We start from the raw sequence: 25,380 nt of genomic DNA, 5'->3' as shown, positions 1-25,380 counted from the left end.
AAAAACAGCAGACTTACTGGCCAGATCACCAGGTAACAATGGAAGAAAGAAAGCTTAACCTCTTTTCTAAGGCCATACACATAAATGCGGCCTCTTGGCAGGGGGGCTTTAACGAAATGCTGCATATATGTGTCCCAAATGTAAATGTTTCTGTGAAAGCTTTCCAATCATGTGACCACTGTAACAGCTAATCACAGTGATCAAATTATTGCAATGCCCACCTCCGACTTCCGGCATTCAGAACTTCTTAAAGGGCCAGGAGGCAGCTGTGGGAAGGGGTTAAAAAAAGTTAATACAGCCATCAAATTAAAAAATTGGTAAGATACAATGTAATAAAAGTTTGCTTTTGGGTTTAATACAGCTTTAACACTTCACTCCACTTTCAATTTGAAATTGTTCAGAGTAGCTCAGTGTTTCTCAACCTGTTTCTAGGCAAGGCACCCTGTGCACAATTTTCAAGGCACCCTTAGTAGTTTTATATATTGCAGCAACATCCACACATGTAGGGCACCTTGACATTAGAAATATTTTATTCTTGCAAAGCAAATACACTTTTACACACTGTCTGGTACTGACTAGTATTCCAGCATTTGTTCTACCTCATTTTCTCTCCACCATACAGCTAACATGACCCCAGTGCTGATAGAGTGGTATGGAGGATCAAACAAGGATGCAGCAGTTGTTAGGATGCTGGTGGCTGGCCCACATAGTGCCCAGGGTTGTAATGTTGCACAATAAGAAACTATGACTTTGTGTAACAAACAGGCAGGCTTGATCCCCTCCCCACAATTTTTGGACAATTTGGGAAAATGTTTACGCATTTTGTCAAGGCACCCCTGAAGAATCCAGAAGGCACCCCAAGATGCCTAGACACCCCGGTTGAGAAAGGCTAGAGTAGCTTGCAACCTGGCCAAAGGCCTGCTCCAAAAAAATCAACTTAAATATCTAAGAAATAATAAAAAATTATATTTTAGGTATGCTGTGTGAATGGGAAAACATAACAAACATATGGGTGGGGGTTCTCAAATCTGACTGCCAATTTGGAAATATACTTCTAAGTGGACTTCCAGTAATTATTGTGTTTATTAAAAGTCAGCAGCTACAAAAGCTTTAGCTGATGACTTTTAATAAACCCCTGTCTCCAGTGATGTGCTCACTTGCGCCGTCCCTTCTTTCCCTCTTCTCTTCCTGGCACCGGCATCCCAACTGTTGGCACCAGACTGAGTCACGCTGAGCATCCTGATTGGTCTAGCAGTGTCCTGGGACCTGTGAAGTGGCCCAGAAGACTGTGGAAAGAAGGAGGGGGACTAAACTTCCAGCTCACTTCGCCACGGCGAACTGAGCCAGAAATGGGAGTGAGTACCTGACAAAACCAGGTATCCACTCCCCCCCCACAAAAAAAAAGCCAAATATGGAAGTGGAGAGGGGGGAGGAGGCACACAAGCGGAGCTTCCACTTTTTGGTGGAACTCTGCTTTTAACCCTAGAAATTGTCTCCACAGTTGGAGAGAAACTCTATTTTTGTAAAAATAGTGGCGATATCTTATTGTAAGCAATTGAAGTCATTAAGTTTCCAAAATAATAAACTAGCTCTATTCTATTTGAATTGCTTGGTTCCCTTATCCCAGGACTAAAGTCAATAGAGTTTGTTAGAATTTGGGGTACAAATAGATCTTTATCCTAACCTCGGAAGATTAATGGCGTTCTAGTCCATGTACTATTTTTTTAATGTATCCTATCTATTTGGAGATTTTAAATACTCAATTGGTAGAAGAAGATCCAAAGTATACAATTCTCCCCTCTTCAGAAAGCTCCAGTCCAGATAGATAGTTTATTTTATTCAACAAGTCTATGACTTAAGGGGTACCACCTCTTCTGACTTGGATGTACAATTCATTATATTTTGCACAACTATTTTCACCTAAAATTCCAACAGGAAATATTACGGTGTATTTTAAAGTGGTGTGGTTGTAAACCTCAGACATGAAATATGAACAAAGCATATCCCTCTATAATGTGTACTTGTCTCTATCCAGAGCACTAAGTGTCATTTATGTCTTCTGCTTCATTCCTCTGCTATCAAGTTTTCCTAATGCCAAGAGAAAAAAGGAGGGAGGGGAGGGACCTCCAGCAGATTGACAACCTCAGCTCTGTTCATGTTTGCTGTGTGAAGGGGGCTATCCCTTCCCTCCAATCAGCTTTCAGTGCTCTCCTTACTGAACTCTGCAGTGTGTAATTTCAGCTCCCTGACCCCTGCTTTCTGAAAGCTCAGACAAGCTGTATAAATTTAGGTATTTGAACAGATGAAAAGAAGAGAAGGCTGCATATAAATAGGTAGACGTTATGTAGGAATATTTGTTTCATCTCTGTTTATCTCCTGAGGCCAGTCACTTCACTTGGGATATGTGAGGGTTTACAACCACTTTAACTAAAAAATAATATTGCAGCTTATCAGTTCATAGATGTAGTGGCTGAATTAGTTTTCTTTTTCTTTCCAGGCATTTTTTCTCCTTATTTTCAACTAATAATCCTGCCAGTAAGGCACTTCCTGGTCTATGCTGACAACGCTTACTCAGTGTACCTATGGAGGAGCAGTGTTTATTGTAGGTCAGGACTACAGGACACCTCCATTCTCACTCTAACATGTGTGGGGGTGATTTATAGTGCATAGACAGAAATGAGGACATTGCTGACGGATAAAAGTGCAGCCAAGGCAGAGTGCACATAAAGTTATGGCTTCACAAGATTGTTCATTGTTAGAGTTCACAAGAAGTTCATTGTTAGAGTTTACATACCCTTTAACCGCTTCCCGACTGCCCTATAGCAGAAGTACTGGATGTGCAAAATCACGTATATATACATGATTTGCATTTCTGGGAAAGGTGCGCGCACGCATGACCTCCCTACCCACACCGCTATTGGCTCTTTGGCATGTCAATCACTGGGTCCCTTGGCCGGGACTCGGTGATTGTCGGCAGTGCTGACAGAGGAGAGGTCTGTATGTAAACAATACACATATCCCCCGTCAGCACAAACATGCAAAACAGGGAAACAGAGCAATACAAAGCAGCATGTCTACATAGTAAAACACACACAGCACACTATGTAATACACAACACAGCACACAGTTAACCCTTTTATCGTCCTGAATGTTAACCCCTTCCTGCCCAGTGTCATTAGTACAGTGTCAGTACTTTTTATTAGCACTGATCACTGTATAAGTGTCACTGGGGATGTCAGTGGCAGTTAGTCAGTTCCTCCCCATTGTCAGAATGTCCGCCGCAGTCCCCAATAAGTCGCTGATCACTGCCATTAGTGGTAAAAAAAAATTGAAATAAACATTCCAGCATATTTATATCGCCATAGATGCTGTAACTTTCACGTAAACCAATTAGTTTCACATATTGGGATTTTTTTTTAGCAAAGACATGTAGCAGAATACATTTTGGCCTAAATTTATGAAGAAATGTTATTTTTAAATTTTTTTTACTGGATATGTTTTATAGCAAAAAGTAAAAAATATAATTTTTTTTCAAAACTGTCAGTCTTTTTTTGATTATAGCGCAAAAAATTAAAAATGCACAGGTCAGCAAAGAAAGCTCCATTTGTGGGAAAAACATTTCATTTATGTAAAGCATTGCATGACCATGCAATTGTCAGTTAAATTAACGCAGCACAGTATCGCAAACAGTGGCCTCGTCAGGGAGGGGGGTAAATCATCTGGAGGGCAAGTGGTAAATTACCAAACCTAAACCTGGGACAAATGTGGAAATAGCTTCATCATTTCATGCTCATTAAAAAAATGCAGAAGATTTATGGCTTCATTGTTCCTTTTATGTGAAGATAACATTATCATGCAAGATTTATTCAAAGTATATTCTTGAAATATTCTTGACAACAAATATGTATTTGATAATGTTGAAAATTGTTGCAGCAGCCGACTATTGATCATTTCACTGAATGCCAATAAAAGGTATTGATCATTTTTATTTACAGTACCATTGCCAGATATTTGGAGAGATTTACCAAAACTGGAGCATGCCAAATCTAATGCAGCTCTACATAGTAACCAATCAGCTTCTAACTTCAGCCTTGACAATAAAACCTGGAAGCTGATTGGTTTCTATGCAGAGCTGCACCAGATTTTGCACTCTCCAGGTTTAGTAAATAACCACCATTGTTTTAGACGTTTATGTCTTAAGTAGAAAGATTTACTCAAAGGCCAGCTCAGTGTTCTTAATTAGTGAGCACCTCAGCAGACATATTTATTTATTTATTTCAGGTACTTATATAGCGCCGTCCATTTACGCAGCGCTTTACACACATATATATATTGTACATTCACATCAATCCCTAACCCTCAAGGGCGTACAATCTAAGGTATTGCAATGTTTTTTGGTGCAAGAAAAGAATGCCATATGATTCCTCTCATGTTTCATTTTGTTATTAGACACCTTGCTAGAACTTTACAAGTACAATGTTTTTCCTTCCTGAAATAAGTGGGGGAAAAAAATATTATATCTGTATGTAAATGATGAATGATATCTGTTTTAGATATTTATATTTACAGAATTGTTGGTAAAATCCCAAGAGGTTAAAGGTTAAGTTCAACTTTGGGAACATGTTACATGTTCCACCTGTTTTTAGGGTGGAACATGTAACATGTTCCCAATGCTGCAGCCGCTGCCTGCTGCCCCCTCCCTCTGACAGAAGTACGGGGAGGAGTTCCCCATACTAGATGTCCCCAGGGGCGGACTGACCATTTGGAAACTCGGGCACTGCCCGAAGGCCCGGGGTCAGTAGGGGGCCCCATGAGATGCCACTGGTACCTTTTTCATAGAATATTTTGAGTTTGGGCAAGGACACAGTGGCCCCATGATCCCCTATTGCCTGGGGGCCCCATGAGTTGTCAGTCCGCCCCTGGCTGTCCCATTTAAAAACAGTGCAGCTTCCATTCTTTTTACTCCTGTCTACTATGTCAATGATATTATTTGTACCACTCCGTTTATGGTTCAATTTGTTGATAATCGATCAAAATCTGAATGTGCTACCAGTGTGTTCTTCTCATTACACATTATTGATCAATTTTGTTGTTGTGTTGCTATACTCATTGTGCTTGAATACATTGTTTCATTGCTTGATGTTCTACAACTTATCACGTTGGTGGGTTGCGTTTTCTGTCTTTTTGTGTACTGTTTCTAAGAATCCTAATAAACATATTGAAATATAAAAACAGGTTCGGCCCACATGGACATGTCATTCATTCTCTCCCATCAGCCTTAGCAGCTGTCAGCTTGTAGCTCTCAATGAACTATCATGGCGCAGTGGTAGTTCATTGAATCTTCCTGTCAGTATATCTGCTCTCCTGTACATCCCATACAGACAAGCAGATATACTGACAGGTCTGCAGGAGACCTGCATGGCACCAGCGATCTACTGATCGCTGGTGCAATGTTTTCCAGGCTACCAAAAATAATAAATACACATTTTTTACCTGAAAAAATATGTGCATTTAATATTTTTGTGCAAAAGGTGAACTTATCCTGTAACTTATGTGTAGCTTCCTGTAAACATAATATTTTACTACCAGACTGATTGTTCTGAGAATTTCAAATACTTATAACAAAGCCTTGGCCAACCAATATGAGACCGTATGGGGTAGATATATTAAAGCAATAAATATTGTTCACTTTGCAATGTGAATGGTCACTTCAATCATCCAATCATATGAAAAACATTCCAGGGCTGATCATTCACACATAATCACCTCTTGAGCATCTGCAATTTGCTGCGGGAGCTGTCAGCCTTCCATTGCTTTCAATAGGGCTTCCTCCTGCAGTTAATTGCCAGGAGCCCCTGCTGTGGTTCCTACATATGATCGTGCATGGCCCCATTCTCAAGTATGAATAAGGCCTTAGTATTAGATATTATTTCCCAACATCATATCTCCAACAGAGTTAGAATCCATTAGCAATTAAAAAAAGAAAGATAAAATGGTATAAACAGCCCAAGCACTGAACTTCAGGAAAAGATGAAGCACTTGCAGATAGTTTAAAAACGTGCTGCTTTTTCCTGTCTCATGCATATTCCTGTTAATCAGTAAAGCAGCCCATTAGAGTAGTGATAATTGCATAGGGATGTGTGGGCTGCAAGAGGCAGTGGTAGGCACCAGCATGACTTGGACATTTCACAGCTTTCAGAACAGCCTTGGATTTAGCCATAACAGTAAAGATTTGGAGGCTATTGCAGGTACCCCTAAGTGGGCGCACTTTATACATGCAATCATTTTTTTTCTGACAGAACTAAGTTCTCAGATCTACAGATATCTGGTTTAAGAAATGGTTGTAAAGAAATAGATTCCCCACCAGCTTGCACCCCACAGCTGAGGTGGGGTTAAGCAAACTTATGAGAATAAATGATCAGACAGTCATAATAGCAAGTAATCAAACCATTTATACCGTGATTATTCGTTTGGAGCTTCAACTGATTATTAAGCATAACAAAGTATTCTTAATATATGCTGTAAACTTGCATATTAAAGTGGAGCTCCACCCAAAAGGGGAAGTTCTGCTTTGGGGACTAGTCCCCCACTCCCCATTAAGGATTAGCAGCTTTGGGGAGCAGGTACCCGAATTTGCCAGGTACCCGCTCCCACTTCCGCTGCTATCGCCTAGGTGGTCATAAGTAGAAGTTGTCCTTCCCCCCTCTCTCCCCATAGTCTTCTGGGACACATGACAGGTTCCTGAAGACTACAGGACCATTAACAAAGTTCAGCTCTTCTCGTGCATGGGCAGTGAGCAGCCGCAAGCTGTCGCAGCCGGGTGCCCACACCATATGGAAACTCGGGCATTGCCCGAGGGCCCGGGGTCAGTAGGGGGCCCCATGAGATGCCCCTGGTACCTTTTTCATAGGCTTTTTTGACTTTGGGCAAGGACACAGGGGCCCCAAAATCCCCTATTGCCTGGGGGCCCCATGACTTGTCAGTCTGCCCCTGGCCCACACTGAAGATGCCGGCGCCAGGAACACAGGGTGGCTGGTGAAATTGGCTGTGGGGAGGACACTGCAGGATCAAGGGACAGGTAAGTGTCCATTTTTTAAAACTCAGCAGCTACAGTTCTTGTAGCTGCTGACGTTTATTTTTTTTAATTCTCACTGGAACTCTGCTTTAAGTCTGAGTCCGGCCTATATGCTTTTTTTCTATTAAGATTTTTGCTGAACTGGATTTATTGGCTGGACGAATTATATTGCTGAAAGTAAAATTTGCTATCTTTTTATTATCAAATATCTCACTGTTACTGGAATGTATTCGTTTATTTATTTATTTCAGGTTCTTATATAGTGTCATCAATTTACACAGTGCTTTACATATATATTGTGCATTCACATCAGTCCCTAACCCTCAAGGGGTGTACAATCTAAAGTCCCTAGCTTACATTCATACATACACATACTAGGGCCAATTTAGACAGGATCCAATTAACCTACCAGCATGTCTTTTTAGTGTGGGAGGAAACTGGAGGAAGCCCATGCAGGCATAGGGAGAGCATGCAAACTCCAGGCAGGAGGTGCCATGGCTGGGATTTGAACCAATGACCCTAGTACTGCCAGGCGGAAGGGCTAACCATGAGTTGGACTCGAATAGGTAAACCCAACATTACATATCCTGATACAGTATATGCCTGCTGTACCATGTAATTGTATAAAAATGTATCCTGTTCTCTTTGTATTGCTTTCTTTCTGTGAAATCCCATGTCTTCTTGGCAGTCCCTCTGAGTTCCTATTAAAAACTGACCACACTAGGCATGAGAGCACAGTGTGGTTAGTGTTCTGGCTGTGCAGGGAGCTAATCTAGTGATCAGGCTTGTGCTGACATGTCCCCCTCCACCCATTCCTGCACAGCCATTCTCTGGGAAGATCAGTGTGTGCTGCTGCATCTCCTCTCCTAGCTCCTTATGCAGCTGAGAACAGAAAGTATGTGATCACTTATATATAAGGGGGAAATAATGTTTATAATTATTATTATAATGTTTGTTTTATATGTATACACTATGTTTTGCCTTTCATTTCTATTTTAAACTGAATGGGTTGTTTTACAAAGTGAGGGTTTACATAAACTTTAAATTGGTAGTAAACTTGTTTGAAAAAAAAAGTTTCCTGCTGCAAGGGAATATCGTAATGTGCTAACATGCATCTCATACTAGCACATTATGAGAGGCTTACCTTAGAACAAAGCCCTTCAGCAACATGCTGTCACAGGACTTCCATCGTCACCCAGTCTTCCTTCCGGGTTCACAGGCTGCAGCTGGTTGAATGGCCGAGCCGCCGATGATGCGAAGCTGATGCTCCATACCAGGGGCGGACTGACAACTCATGGGGCCCCCGGGCAATAGGGGATCATGGGGCCCCTGTGTCCTTCCCAAACTCAAAAAATCCTATAAAAAAGGTACCAGGGGCATCTCATGGGGCCCCCTACTGACCCCAGGCCCTCGGGCAGTGCCAGAGTTTCCAAATGGTCAGTTCGCCCCTGCTCCATACTATTCCCATGCTCCATGCCACCAGTGGTGTATTTAGGTTTCATGCTTCCCTATGCAACACAAAAATTGGCTCCCCCATTGATCAACAACACCCCAGCCCCCCCCCCCCCCCACCACCACCACCACCACCACCCGAGATAGCCTTCCACTACCACCACCCCCTTGACAAAAGATAAGACACTCCCCTTCACAGCTCCGAACATCCTAGGGCACAAGAGTCAAGCTCTGCATACACCATCAAGCAGCCCGCAGCCCACAGCCTCTCTCAGATCTTACCTGGTCCCTATGCTGCGTGTGTCCCTTCTTCCTTTCTTTCTTTTGGGGGAAGGAGCTGCCCACCTGAAAAATGGTGCTGCCCCCCCAGAAAAATGTCGCTCTAGGCAAATGCCATGTTTGCCTTGTGGTAAATACACCCCTGCATGCCACAGCACACAACTCTGAAGGAACGGCATGGGTATGCTATTTCCTCAGAGTCACCAGCTGTTGCTCTGTAGAATATCTCCTAAACGGTGCACGTTCAGGAGATATTACTTTTACCTACAGGTAAGGTTTATAATAGGCTTACCTGTAAGTAAAAATGAACAAAGAAATTTTACTACCACTTTAAAGCCCAATTCCAGATTTAACTTAAAATAGTTTGTTAGGACCAAGCTGGTCCAAACAAACTATTTCCATCACTAATACATGCAGCCTCTGTCAGTGCAATATAAATAGTATGGAGCATCAGCTACATAGAGAATACAGTGCTGTGTTTCGGCAGCAATATGGGGACTTCCCATCCTGTTCTTGGAACAAAATCAAGTCGGGCTGATTGCTGCTCAGTCTACCACAGGAAGCTTTGTATTTTAGGAATGAATACATGCTATGACATCATGATCTCCACCTCAGCTAATTCAAACATAAAATACAAAGCCTCCTGTGAATGGCTGAGCAGCACTCAGCCCAACTCGATTTTGTTCTGGGAATGGATCGGAAAGTCACCGTACTGCTGCAGGAACACAGCACTGTATATAATATGTAGCTGATGCTACAAAACGTTTTTACAGCATTCACAGCAGGTGCATGTATTAATGAATGAAGTACACTATATTACTGAAAGTATTGGGACGCCTGCCTTTACACGCAAATTAACTTTAATGACATCCCAGTCTTAGTCCGTAGGGTTGAATATTGAGTTGGCCCACCCTTTGCAGCTATAACAGCTTAAACTCTTCTGGGAAGACTGTCCACAAGGTTTAGGAGTGTGTCTATGGGAATGTTTAACCATTCTTCCAGAAGGGCATTTGTGAGGTCAGGCACTGATGCCAAACAAGAAGGCCTGGATCGCAGTCTCCGCTCTAATTCATCCCAAAGGTGTTCTATCGGGTTGAGGTCCTCCACCCCAAACATGCTAATCCATGTCTTTATGGACCTTGCTTTGTGCACTGGTGCGCAGTCACGATGGAACAGGAAGAGGCCATCCCCAAACTGTTCCCACAAAGTTGGGAGCATGAAAATGTCCAAAATGTCTTTGCATGCTGACTCCTTAAGAGTTCTCTTCACTGGAGCTAAGGGACCTAGCCCAACCCCTGAAAAACAACCCCACACCATAATCCCCTCTCCACTAAACTTTACACTTGGCACAATGCAGTCAGGCAAGTAATGTTGTCCTGGCAACCGCCAAACCCAGACATGTGCATTGCATTGCCAGACAGAGAAGTGTGATTTGTCACTCCAGAGAACACGTCTCCACTGCTCTAGAGTCCAGTGGTGGCTTACTTTACACTACTGCATCCGACGCTTTGCATTGCACTTGGTGATGTATGGCTTGGATGTAGTTTCTTGGCCATGAAAACCCATTCCATGAAGCTCTCTATGCACTGTTGTGCTAATCTGAAGGCCACACAAAGCTTGGAGGTCTTTAGCTATTGACTCTGCAGGCAGTTGGTGACGTCTACGCACTGTGCGCTTCAGCATGCGCTGACCCTACTTTGTCATTTTATGTGGCCTACCACTTCATGGCTGAGTTGCTGTTTCCAGTTGCTTCCGCTTTGTTATAATTGCACCAACAGTTGACCGTGGAATATTTAGTAGCAAGGAAATTTCATAGATAGAATTTTTGCACAGGTAGCTACCAATCACAGTACAACACTTGAATTCACTGAGCTCCTGAGGGCGACCCTTTTTTTCACAAATGTTTGTAGAAACAGTCTGCATGCCTAGGTGCTTGATTTTATACACTTGTGGCCATGGAGGTGATTGGAACACCTGAATCCAATGATTTGGAGGGGTGTCCCAATACGTTTGGCAATATAGTGTAGTTTGTTTGGACCAGCTTGGTCCAATGAACTATTTAAAATTAAATGAAACATGGAGCAAAGCCTACTACACACAATCAAAATTGTATGAAAAATACCACTTTCAAAGCGATTGTATGATGATCTGATCATTAGTACACATCTTTCGTCTGAAAATATTCAAATAGACAAGCACGAAAATGTTTCTGGTACAATACCAGATCATACGATTTTCGTTTAATCGGTACAGTTTTTGTCTGAAAATACAATACAAATACAATACAATACATTATATCACTTCTAAATTTTTATTCTGTTGTACAAGAATTTTTGTAGCTTTAGTAAACTCTTAATTTTTGATATGAGACTAGCATGCAAGAAAAACAGATGATCATTCGTCCAATATTATCATCGTGTGTACAGGGCTTTAGGTTTTAAACTGAAAGTGTCTTTTATCTTTTAGCATCTTGGTAATGATAAAAAATGACAGACTGATTTTATTTACACAGGGTACAGTAAATTATCTGTGATTCTATCTAAAATGTAGACTACTGAGTTATCATACTGGGCTATAAATAATAATAATAATGGTGTAGCGCTAATACATAAAAATTAATATAACCCCATATAATAATATGATAATAATAATAAAAACATAAACTGTGACACATATATAGTGAACTGATCCTCTCTGGGATCTTGAAGTGACAGGAAAACTATGAAAAACACGTGGTCCTAATTGGACCCAATTTAGTGAACACACACACAAAGTAAAAAACAGACAGCCCAAATCCCCAACTGGGATCAGTGGCTAAAAATCAGCCTAAAAAAAATCAAACTAAACAAGTGACACATGAAAGTGAATCCCTGCAAAGGGGGATATAACTCCTATATAAAGGGACTCATGCTTAGTGAGAACGTCACAAAAAAACTCCAAATATTAAAAAAAATATGAAAAACACACAACAATCTCCTCCAATTGGTAACACATAAAAATATACCAAAAATGACTAAATATAATTGTATAGTGAAATATACCTATAAAAGTAAAAAACAGTATAAAAAAAAAAAATAATTGGAAAAGTCCAAAAAAGTGCACATATGCCAAGTTTTCCACTAATTCTTCCAAAACATACAGGTGATGCAGTGGATGTGTATTACAATATTAGATATCCAGCACTAACCTGCTCTCACTATAATACCCCACCAAGTCACTTCAACCGTCCTTCCCCTGAAGTACATACACAAATCACTTAATCATTAAGCACACTTGGTAACAAAAAAACTCAATATTCGTGTATAAAGTCCCAAAATAAGTCCCAAAATCTTAGTGTATAAAGTCCCAAAAATAAGAATCCAAAAAATAAAAAAAAATAAAAAAAAATCCAAAAAATCAAAATCCAAATAATTCCCAAAGAGGTTATCTCTAAATCAATACTTCCTTAAATCTTCGTATCTTCAAACAGCCTTTGTTAGGTGTACTCCAAAAATAAATCTTCATATACCTCAAAGAAAAAAACTCAACATAGTGCTTTATCCAAATAATATCCAAAATATAATAAAAGTGCCACACGTGTTACATGCAAAAACACTCCCGTGCCACAGCAACCGTGAGAAAAAATACCTCCGCCTTACATGTTATTCACTGCACACAAATAACAGAAGTGCATAATTACCCTCAAGGTAGTAACACAAGCCATAGATGAGATTAATTCCAACCTTTTTCCTTCAGCCTTTCCAACCACTTCCCATAGACCTCATAAACAGACCAGGGATCAGTATATATAATAAATAGTCACAGTACTTTATTATAGCAACTTACATTAAAATAAGAAGAGATCAGCTTCCACACACAAAACGATTGATTCCACAATCGAGCCTCTCCTCAGTGGTGTTACAATATCCTCAGCATACCACTTTAGGGAAGGAATATGTAATTGGTAATGAGTTCCCCACTACCCATACACCTGTATGGAGGATTCCAGGGCATACACAGCCGCATGTTCCAAGAACAAAAATGGCCGCCACAGCACTTCCGGAAGAGCGTCAGAACGTCACCACGTCACGTGCCCCGGACGCGTTTCGTCACATCCGGACTTTATCAACAGGGATACGGACGTGTCTCCTCACTCTCCTTAAATACCATTGACCCAGGAGGTGAGGATACAGCCGTGGCCATTTTACAACCTGGAAGCCCGGACCTCCATACCCATACGGATAAGCTGCACCTAGACCAGCAAAACACCGGGAGAAAAACAATCCCATACTGGCCAACTTGTGCCCTCACATTACACCAATACAAATTTAATTGAAAAAAACATCCCCCAAATTATATATATATCAATAGTGGCTATTTCTCCTGGAGGGTGCCCCATGCATCAGATATTATAAAATCCCTAACATTAACAAAAAAGGGATGGACATCAGATTTATCCTCCATCCTCCTACTCCACCCCCTATCGTATAAAACATGAAAAATACCATAATAAAATATTCGCATGATAAATCAATATCCGCCCAATATACATACACATATTTTATATAATCTACTAATAGTCCTAAAACACTATATTAGAGTACATGACATAACCATATACCCTATTACAATCAGGTTTTCAAACAATCACTATTTTAACCCCAAAAAATTAAAAAAATTTAAAAAAAAATATATTTTTTTTTTTTTATAAAACAATAAATAAAAATTATATATATAACAAAATATAGATAAAAAAATGTGAAAAAAGTATAAAAAATATAAAAAAATTTAATAAAATTAAATAAAAAAAAAAAAATATTAAAATATTATACAACCCTAAATATATATTCCCTCCGACAATGCAATTCAATTTACTGATCAGAAATAAAGCAATTGAGGTCTAACTCGATATTAAGACCCCTGGGTTTCAAAGTGTTCAGCCTATAAATCCAAAAAGTTTCATTTTTAGATATCTCCTGTACCCTATTACACCCCCTCCAAAAATGGCTGAATTGCCTCCTCACCTCCTTACCGTGACCCAATGGGCCAAAACGCTTGTGGGATCACAAATGGATCCTCAACGGACAGATTCCCCTCTGTGGTATCCTTCCAAATAGTAAAGGCCATTTCAGTAGTATGCGTTTAGCATCTCAGGTCCCCTTCAGGTTCCCTTCATATGTGCGTAACCGTAATACAGCCAACTTACATATGGATCATAATAATGACATAAAAGAGAGATCCTCCATAGTGTAATACCATTTAATGTAAACAGAAAGACAGCACCGCCAATTGCCCACTCACTTGGTATCAACAGAAAACAAGCATTTAAAACACATGCTATGGGTGTAATTTGCATGGGTTTTAGGAGTAGCAAGATGAAGCGAGTCACCATGTACCTACGCGTTGCATCCTGATTATCACATCATGACCCTGAGGAAGTTACGTGATAATCGCACATCTGAAGGGAACCTGAAGGGGACCTGAGATGCTAAAACTATACTACTGAAGTGGCCTTTACTATTTGGAAGGATACCACAGAGGGGAATCTGTCAGTGGAGGATCCATTTTTGGCCCATTGGGTAAGGAGGTGAGGAGGCAATTCAGCCACTTTTGGATTTTATCACCAGCGGCTATAATCCAAATCCACTGCATCACCTGCATGTTTTGGAAGAATTAGTGGAACACTTGGCATATGTGCACTTTTTTGGACATTTACAATTTTTTTTTTATACTGTTTTTTATTTTTATATTTCACTATACAATATTTTTTGTCATTTTTGGTATATTTTTATGTGTTACCAATTGAAGGAGATTGTTATGTGTTTTTCATATATTTGTTTTAATAATTGGAGTTTTTTTGTGAAATTCTCACTAAGCACGAGTCATTTTATATAGGAGTTATATCCCCCTTTGCAGGGATTCACTTTCATGTGTCACTTGTTTGCTTTGATTTTTTTAGACTGATTTTTAGCCACTGATCCCAATTAGAGATTTGGGTTGTCTGTTTGTTACTTTGTGTGTGTGTTCACTAAATTGGGTCCAATTAGGACCACGTGTTTTTCATGGTTTTCCTGTCACTTCAAGATCCCAGAGAGGATCAGATCACTATATATGTGTCACAGTTTATGTTTTTTATTATTATTATCATATTATTATATGGAGTTATATTCATTTTTATGTATTAGTGCAACACCATTATATTTATATTCTCAGCACTATTTTACCTATAGGAATAGGTTTTGTGTGTCATTAGCTTTATAGTTATTATTTATTTATTTATTTATTCTTTCACTTCATAGCTCAGGAGGTAAAATCATTACTATTATACTGGACTAAATTATTATTATAATACTGTTATCATGCTGGATTAAATTATCAAAAGAAAGTTGTGCCTCAGTTCACTGCTCAATGCCTCTCACTTTTATATATAATTTGTGTTGTAATAAGCAATTTAAATTGCGTAATCCTAATCAGACTGCTTAGGGCATATCTGTTGATGCTCTCTGTACCACATTTGTCTACATGAAATATTTGTTTATGGTGTTTGGTAAAGGAAAGTAAAAAATAAAGCAAAAAAATTAATCTGCTTACAAATAAAGAACAAAAGTGAAACGTTAAAATGCTTAAAAGCTAATCACCAGGCATTTCCCAAATGTGCCCTCTCTCTTCTTCTCTAGAGCATGTCTCTACCTTCCTGTTTTTCTTGTACCTTGTTCTGGGATTAAGAAATAGCTTTAATTACTATCTTTAGTGACATCATCAGACCTGTAAAAATTTTGCAGGTACATTTTTAATGAGGGAGAATGGGCTGAAAGGTACTAGAGAAAAAAGTACTGGCAGGCGTTTCAGGACAATAACTGGGAGTCCACAGATGGCACACCTTTGTAAAATTGACCAACAACAGGACGATTTTAATAGCAAGGTTAGGCCCAAATTAACTATAGAAAAAGAGCATAGCCTGGGGCTTGACTACAAGAATTAAGATACTGCAGACATGCAGTTAACACAGCAGTGTAACACTGGCCAGTCGCAGGACTGTAGAGCACAAGTAGCTGTTTTCCTACAGGAATTAAGAGACTGCAGATGGTACAGAAGTGTAGAATTGGCCAGCAGCAGGACTATTGAGCAAGGCTGGCTCAAATTTAGTAGTGACAGAGAGCATACACTGGAAATTAGTAGAAAAATTAGGATACAGAAGACAGTACAGCAGTGTAAAATTGGCCAGCAGGAAGACAGTTTTAATCAGGGATAATAGGCCAAGCTGGTGTATGCCTAACATCAGTATGCTGCCATTGAACTTCTCAGAAAGGAAAATGACTGTAAATAAGGAATTCTAAGCATAAGAGCATACAAAAATTTAAATTACAATAATTGTTTTCTATGGGTCCTCTGCTTTCAAAAAAAATATGCTTTGTGTATTTGGTTATATGTATATTTTTATGTAAAAAATTTGCAATTTAGCAGGTTTGAGCTTAAAAAAATACAGGCAAAAAAGGGTTAAATGCAATACTAAGTTTTCACCTTTTGAAAGAAACCAACATAACTAAATTGGACTACTTGGTTAGGGAGAACACTATAAGAATGACAAGCTTTTAGAATAAAAATTCCATACCATTAAGCAAGAACTGCAATAGTCATAGTTCATTAAAATAAATGGAAAAGAGTCTAAATCCCTGCTGGAACAAGGTATTATACCACTGTGTTCACACCACAGGAAAGTGCTATTATGATTTATGACTTTTGATTTTATATACAAATGCAGCTTTCAAATCCAAGGATGCATCATACATAAAAAAACAAATATTAATGAGTGCAATGAAACTGAAAAGGGCAAACTGCAAAGAAGAATTGTTTCATAACTGGAAAGGATAGTAGAGATAACTGTATATGATGTAATATTCCTAGCTTCTATTACATACAGTACATCTTCTGTTTTATGGCTTTGTTTTGGTTTTGGGTTTTGGTAGCTGTTAATGGCAGAAAGGAGCTCATCTATTTTAAGGGAATAGAAAGGTTACTGTAATTGTTTTGCCTAACCATAAAATAAAATGTCAGCACAATTTTTCAGGGATTCCCCCCACCACCACTATTGCAACTACAGCAATGTAAGTATGTATGTTTCAGTACCTTCCTGGGGTGCTTACATACTATTAGTATACAGCTCAATGTATATGCACTTGGATTTCATTTATATATATACTGTGCAAAGATGTGAACCTTTATGTCTTTTAAGTTATTCTGTGATTCTTTGTACCGTTCCTAACATTTTTCAATAAAATGTATTGCAATGAAAAATGTCAGCACAACTTTAGAGAGTGCAAATATACTTTGTTCATTGTATTGTTTAGAATGGCCATGTGCAGCCTGAAAAAAACATCCAAAAAAGACCAATTTGATCATTAATTTCGACTACTGAACCTTGTGATTGTTGTAAGAGGTTTTATCGCAGGAGATTTTGCAACATATTGGAAATTCTTTGTCACCAGTAACAAATCATTCCATTTTATATGCTCTAGTCTAGTGTTCTCCAAACTGAGGCCCACGAGCCAAACGAGGCCCTTTGCTTACCTTTATCCAGCTTCTTGGGGCACTGTTCCTCCCACTGATATGAGGCACTAATCCTTCACAATAACCAAAGTTCAGGCAGCATTTCTCCCAATGATGCCAATATTGGGGCACTATTTCTTCTGCAGACAATAACAATGGGGCACTATTCCTTCCACTGACACCAAAAATGAAGCATAATTTCTCCCACTGCTACCAATGATAGGGCAGTATTCCTCCTCCTACTGACCAAAAGGTACTATGTAATTTTTACTCCCACTGACCATCAAGCCTAAGACATGGTCTACTGTGATTGGCTTCAGTATGCCCCCCCCCCCCATTGTCAGAAAGACAGTAAACTGGACCTTGGTTTAGACAGTTTAGAGACCTCTAAGCTAGTCTGATCAGGGAGAACAGAATGGCAGAAAGTAAATAATATCCCTTCCCTGTTGGGGTGGAGAGTAGTCATTTCTTCTTCTCATAGAAGTCCCCCCTGTGCCCTTTGCATAAAAAGCACAATTTCCAGGTTTATTTTACTGCTTAGTTGGTATAACTAAGCTCAGCACCAATAATGCTCTTAAGGATATTAAGCACGATAGACATAATTATTATTTGACAAATTAGAATACAATGTTTATATTTCAAACTGGTTGATTAACATTAGGTACAAAAAGCATTACATGCTTTACAATATATTATTCTTAAATAAAATCTGATGAAAAAAAAGTATTACATAATAGTAATTGCAAAAGAAATCATGTCTCACTATGCTAATTAATGGGAGTAAATAAAGGAAAACACGAGTTTCTAATGAAGTACAGAATACTGTTCGCGTAACATAAATATCTTCCTCCATAAACAGGAAACTGTTGGAAATAGGGCAGCAGACTCACAAAGAAACAGCTGTGTGTAAAATGATCTCTTACCAACCTTCACCTGGAACTATTAACTAGAATATAAATAGTTTGTAAAATATATGTATATATATATATATATATATATATATATATATATCAGAAAAAAAGGGTTTTTCATAAAACAGATGGCTAGTACTGAAAACAAGGAACATTTCAAGGGACATACATTTCTATTTCTAAGTCCTAAGCTGGCAATACATTAGTAGATTTTTGAACAAACCTTTGTATCAAAAATGGCTTGACAAAGGCCATTCTAAAGTACTTCAAAATTCTGTTTGCTATTATTACTATTCAGGATTTATATAGCGGAAATAGTATGAGCAGCGTTTTATAATATAAAGGGAGACAGTACAATTACATTACAATAAAATACAAGAGGGTTAAGAGAGCCCTGCTCATAAGAGCTTACAATCTAATAGGGTGGAGCAAGTGGTACAAAAGGTAAAAACTGTGGGGGATTTAAAACATTAGATTTTGGAATGAATTGACTTTCCTGAATGAAAACCAAATACATTATAACAAAAATGTGTGCATTTGAGAATTTTCCATCCTGCTCCTCTGAATTTTCTCTTCACTGTGGTTGAAAATAAACATTGCATTGATTCAATCAATGGTCAGAAAATCAAACAAACGTTCCTAAAGTGAAACATTTTGACTTACATTATATTCTGAATGGCTTCAGAATGTCCTCAGAATCCAGGGACAGTATACAACTCTGCTGGTATCAGCCAAGCGTATAGGAAGTAATACAGTATACTCTGTTTTATACTGTTCATATGGAAAGGGCAAGCACTGTTGCAAACCAAACATCCTAATTAACTCACACTTCTATGGAAAAAAACATTGGATCCTCTGTGACTTCAGTTAATGTTTAGCCTTGCTACCACCCCTTATGTCCCTGTAGTCTGCAGTAAAGCTTGCCATACACTAGAAGAAATTTGTTTTAAGAACTTTCTTTTGATTTTTGAATTGTTATGGGAAAAAAAAAATCATTGGGCAACTGCAGTAACGAGAAAAAGCAAAATGGGAGGGGGATTCCTTCTATCCCCACAAAGCACCGTTCAGGTACTTCACCCTCCTCCCTCTCCTCATTTGAGGCACATTGTATTTGTCTATTTTCTCCAGTTTCTTTAGGAAGTGCTGGACCAGTATCAACCTTCCTTGATAACTTCTCTGCCTGGCTACCCTACTTTATCTCTTCTGAAACTCCCACAATCATTCTTGGAGACTTCAACATCCCTGCTAACACTCCTGCTACTTCTAAATTTCTCAATCTAACCTTCTCTTTTGACCTGAATCAATTGATACATGCTTCTACTCACTCTGACGGCAACACCCTTGACCTTGTTTTTTCCTACCTATGCACTCCTTTGAACCTCACCGACAATCCTTTCCCTCTCTCTGATCACTACTTCATTAGCTTCACTCTCTCCCTGTCTTCTACTTCCTCTCCCTCCAACCGCCTAACAGTTACTCACAGAAACCTCCACCACCTTAACCCTTCACTTCTCTATTCTGCTATTGACCAACGCTATGACAAAATCTCACCCCTATCCTGCCTCAACCTAGCCACTTCTGTCTATAATAGTTTACTATCAATCCTAGACACAATTTCCCCCTCACTACACACAGAATCAGGTCCCAACCCATACAAACAGATTAACACCAGAAGTCTGAAAAAATGTAGCAGTGCTCTTGAGTGCCTGTGGCGCAAGAATAGGTCTCAGAAAGATTTCAACCAATATAGATCTGCCCTTCAAAAATACTACTCCTGCCTCCACCCTGCAAAGCAGACCTATTTTATCACTCTCATTAACACCTTCTCATCCAATCCCTGTCAACTCTTCTCTGCCTTCAACTCTCTACTTTGTCCTATACTGCCCTCATCCACTACCTCAATCACTGCCCAGGAGATTGCCAATCACTGAAAAAATAAGATTGATACAATTTGTGATGAGATCTCTGCTGTACAGGCATCTCCGCTACTTATAACTCCATGTCTAAGTTTGCTAAACTTTTTTCAAATGCCCACTTAACCACTTGGCCTCGGACCCTGTTCCCTCGCAAATGCTATGATCACCCTCTGGCTCTATCCTACAATCTCTTACTCACATCTTCAATCTCTCCCTCTCTTCTGGCATGTTCCCCAACTCTCTAAAAGATGAACTAGTCACCCCCATACTTAAAAAGCCCTCACTTGACGCCACCAACCTAAGCCCCATCTCCTTGTTCCCCTTTTCCTCCAAACTCCTTGGGCGCTTATTCTACAGCTGACTGCATGATTTTTTACTGATCCTCTTCAGCCTACATTTCGCTCTCAGCACTCCACAGAAACTGTTCTCCTAAAACTCACAAACAATCTACTAACCACTACTAACCAAACTCCTTGGGCGTCTATTCTACAGCTGACTGCATGATTTTTTACTGATCCTCTTCAGCCTACATTTCGCTCTCAGCACTCCACAGAAACTGTTCTCCTAAAACTCACAAACAATCTACTAACCGTTACTCCTACTCCTGAACCTCTCTTCTGCCTTTAACACAGTGGACCACCCTCTTCTCCTCAAAAAACTCCACTTTATTGGTCCCTAAGACTGAACTCTTCACCGGGTCTCTTCCTACTTATCTCACTGCACCTTCAGCTTCAATTACAATCTCACATCCTCCACTCCTCCTTTCTCCGTTGGGGTCCCCCAAGGTTATGTTCTTGGACCTCTCCTATTCTCAATCTACACCTCCTCCCTGAGTCAGTTGATAGCCTCCCATGGCTTCCAATACCATTTCTATGCTGACGACACCCAAATATATTTCTCTACCCCACAGCACACTCCATCAGTCTCCACACGCATCACTAATCTACTAACAGGCATATCAGCCTCCTTGATGTCACATCACTTCCTCAAAGTCAATCTATCCAAAACTGACATCATAATATTTTCTCCCCCACGTGCCCCTTGCCCTGACTCCTCTGTCAAGATTGAAGGCACAACTATCAACCACATTCCAAGGTGTTATCCTGGACTCTGAACTATCCTTTTGTTCCCACATCCAATCACTGTCCAAAGCTTGCTGCCTCAACCTATGCAACATCTCCAAAATATGCCCCTTTCTAACCAACAACACTGCAAAGCATCTAGTTTGCTCCCTGGTCATCTCTCACCTTGACTACTGCAACTCCCTCCTCATTGGATTACCTTTACATAGGCTATCCCCTCTTCAGTCCATCATGAATGCTTCTGTGCGACTCATCCACCAACCATTCAGTGTTTGCTACCCCTCTCTGCCAATCCCTCCACTGGCTTCCACTCTCTCAACAAATTAATTTCAAAATACTAACAACTTACATAGCCATCCACAACTTGGCTCCCAGTCTCAAAATACCAACCAAATAATTTGCTTTATTCCTCCCAAGACCTCCTGCTCTCTAGCTCCCTTGTCACTTCCTCCCATGCTTGCCTCCAGGATTGTCTTCTACTCTGTTTACATTTAGACAATCCCTGAAAACCCATCTCTTCAGACAAACCTTTCCTGCCCCCACCTAATATCTGTACTTTATTTTCTCCATCAGCTCATCCCCACAGTCATTACCTTTTATACCAATTGACCATCCTTTTTAGATTTTAAGCTCTAACAAGCAGGACCCTCTGTTTCCTACTGTATTAAATTGTATTGTAATTGTACTGTCACCCCTCAAGTTGTAAAGTGCTGCACAAACTGTTGGGCTATATAAATCCTGTATAATATTATTATTAATAATAATAATAAAATCAAATGTTAAAAGTGAATTAAATTTTAAAGTACTTTTGAACGACATTCACAAAGTCATCAAATGTAAAAATGAAAATTTTTTGTTAGAAAATGCACTAGTGCATGGCCAGCTTGAACTTCTATTGAGATAAGATCGTGAGGGCAACCTTGATGGGACTTGGAGGGGATGCAAACAAAAAACAGAACTATTCCCATCCACAACTAATACTTGTGATCAGAAAATAGTGATTTCTATCAGAGCTAAATCTAATATAACAGTAGTTGCTAGAAAGGATATGTTAAAAGTTAATTACATTTTGAAGTACAACATTCACAAAGTCATCAAATGTACTAATAATGTATAAAGGTTCATTTGATAATTTACTAGTGTATGGCCAGCTTAAACTGCTACTGAGTTAAGATCATGAGGGCCACCTTGATGGGAACTAGATAGGATGTAAACAAAAACTAGGACTATCATAAGACCTTTTATTAATAAAACAAATTCCAATGTACTCATAAAAGTACAGGATAAAATGCATGTAACACAATACAGCCCAATCCTCGATGCTGTACATGTCCATCCAAAAGAGCATGGTTTATGCATCCTTGCGTACACCATACTATTTTTTTTTAATGCGTTATGGCATTGAAGATTGGACTGGATTGTGTTACATGCATTTTATCCTGTACTTTTGTTAGTACATTGGAATTTGTTTTAATAATAAAATGTCTTACGATAGTACACTAGACTAGACCATTGTTTCTCAACCTTTTTTCAGTCAAGGCACCCTTTAAAATTATGGACAATCTTAAGGCACCCTTTAACATTCTGCACAATCTCAAGGCACCCCAATCAAAAATGTAAAAAAATTATTCTAATAGTTTTACGTAACGCAGCAACATCCACATGCGTAGGACACCCAAAGAGATGATTTATTCTTCCAAAGCAAATATTCCTTTGCAAACTGGTACTGACTAGTATACCAGGATGCTGTGCAGGTGCCCAACGTCCTCCTTATCAACTAATGATGTAATTGGTTGTTAGGATACCGGCAGCTGGCAGGTTGTAAAAGTGCGCAATGAAAACCTATGGCTTTGTGTAACTCGAAGGCAGGCTTGATCCACCTGCTGTCTTGTATACAATTTATGGGCAGCTTTTAAGCATATTGCCAAGGCACCCCTGAAAAGGCCTGAAGGCCCCCCCAGGGTGCCGGGGCACCCTGGTTGTGAAAGGCTGCACTAGACCAGTGTGCCTTCTTTTTGCCTTTGTTCCAGGTTTTTTTCCATAGTCTGATGTGGGCAGCAATATCGAAGTGGTGTCTTTGCTCAGTGTGGTGATTGTTTGCTATAGGTTCCAGAAGAGAAAAGAGGAGCTCTTTCTGGGTCACTACTTGGAGCCTTAGCATTGAGGGTTCTTCCATCTGTAGTGCCGACATGATGTTTGTAAAAACTAGAACTATTGCCAACTACAACTAATACTTGTGATCAGAAAATAGTGATTTCTAACTGAGCTAAAATAAAAGTAGATGCTAGCATGACCAAGGGTCAGGTAACTCTTTATTTTCTAAATAGTTTATTTTTATAAACTATTTTTATACAGTAAGGCAGCCCATAAAATCTATTCAATTCCCTGTCCACACATTCACTTCTGTACAACCTCTCTCCCCTTACATGGATCAAAATTTGGCAGGTCCCTGCTCAACGGCTGAATTTTTATCCACATGTGGCTGACTTAAATCTGAACAATAACATGTATAATGTGAGATAACACTAATACAGGTGTTACCATGGAAGAAAAATCCAGATTTATAAAAGGTTTTTAAAAAGTCAGATATGAAATCAAATGAAACAGAATCCATATACCCATTTGATGCATTTCATAAGAATTTTGTAAATTATTTAATGTAAAATATAGGACCCCATATCACCTTAGAGCCAAGATTTTTAAAGTATGGTTTGTATGCAGTGCACATGTCCTATTATTTCACTGTATGTAATGTGCACAAATTTAACTGAACTATTGAATGAAACAGTCCAGGTATCCTAGACAATTATCATGCAGTGCACTACTCAGGTAAATTATTCAGGTGTGAAGGAGCTCTGAAAGTTTAATTTAGTAAACACTTCAAAGTATTAAAGCAATCTATGCAGGCTGGCTTCATTTGATAAGTACCAACACCCATGGTAGCCACACCAATTGTCATTAGTGGGTTCATATTTGTTATTAGGTAAAATTTCCTATTCGGTGTTAGAAATACTGGAAATCAAGAATCTCCAGAGTCACTTGAGAATAAAACAAATAACAGATATTATTTGTCAAGTTGAGCATGTTCCTGCCTTCCACTACAATGCCAGATTTGCCAGAAAGCTGTCAAACTGTGATTTTACAGTTTGGTTCTGTACTGTGTGAGTGTTGCTGAGGGGGTAAGAGCTAAATCGAAACTAGTCTGTTGCTGAGATACCTCTCAATTGTAAACAGTATGCAGACGTAGCTCTTGCGTATTTTCTTCTACTTTCCGATTCAGGTCTTTTGGCATAACTGGTCACATTTCCACAAAGAAAAGGTGCTTTAAATTGGTCTCCATGTAGTAAATCTGTGTTTTTACTCCTAAGAATTGCTGTGTCACAAAACAAACCAATATGTGAGTCATTTAGTGCAGTTCCAAAAAGATTATTTTTATTACACATATTTGCTAGCATTGACAAAAAGACAATGTTATGACTTATTTTGCATATCTCCTAATCAAATTTCTGCGTTTCAGTTAACATCTGGAGAGGAATAAGAAATCGTACAAGAAACCTGCTTTGTGTCACACTGAAATCAAAAGGACATTTCTTTGATCTGTATGTAAAAGAACTAATCAAGATGTATTCTAAAAATAATGTTGCTACAATGTATGTGTGAATGAAGCCTGCAAAACACTGCAGGCTTCATTTACAGCTTTCTGTGCTCATAGATTGGGAAGATCTGAAATACTGAAACTTTACATGAAGTCCCAAAATTCATTGCCTTAGTAAACATCATGTAACACCCATAAAATGTGGGAAGGCAAACTGCGTGAAGGTAAGTGTGGTCACATAGTTTACACACCTTTGGAATGAAAACAATAACTAAACTGTGGATTTTTTTGCAGGGAAGAAGAGACCAGTTGAAAGAAATATGAGATAGAAAGAAAAGGACCAACAAAACAAATCTATTCCTGAAAACTTTGATTATATTGCACTCTATTCTGAAACCATATTCAAAGGCAAACATAAGCTGGATATACTGTACATTATACAATTTCCTTTATATTTACCCTCAACTATGTAGTGCAAGGGCCTGCCTGATTGCATACAAATAGAAAGTGTTTAGGCTTGACTTCATATTATATGGTTTTATAA

The 25,380-nt window shown here is 39.2% G+C and overlaps 1 protein-coding gene across 1 annotated transcript in view; it reads right to left on the bottom strand.

Moving 5' to 3' along the window:
* LOC149449857 (uncharacterized) overlaps positions 1-24,684 on the bottom strand; it is a 68,701-nt gene extending 44,017 nt beyond the window's left edge. The window contains exon 1 of the mRNA XM_089692654.1: positions 24,459-24,684. Within this exon, the coding sequence (XP_089548780.1) occupies positions 24,459-24,684 (226 nt within the window). The remainder of the gene's footprint in view (positions 1-24,458) is intronic.
* Between the last annotated feature and the right edge of the window lie 696 nt (positions 24,685-25,380).

This window comes from Staurois parvus, unplaced genomic scaffold, assembly GCF_062004578.1.
Source record: "Staurois parvus isolate SC_StPar_1 unplaced genomic scaffold, SC_StPar_1.0 ptg000599l, whole genome shotgun sequence".
In the NCBI taxonomy this organism is placed as follows: domain Eukaryota; kingdom Metazoa; phylum Chordata; class Amphibia; order Anura; family Ranidae; genus Staurois; species Staurois parvus.
This window is presented reverse-complemented; position numbering and strand designations above follow the sequence as displayed.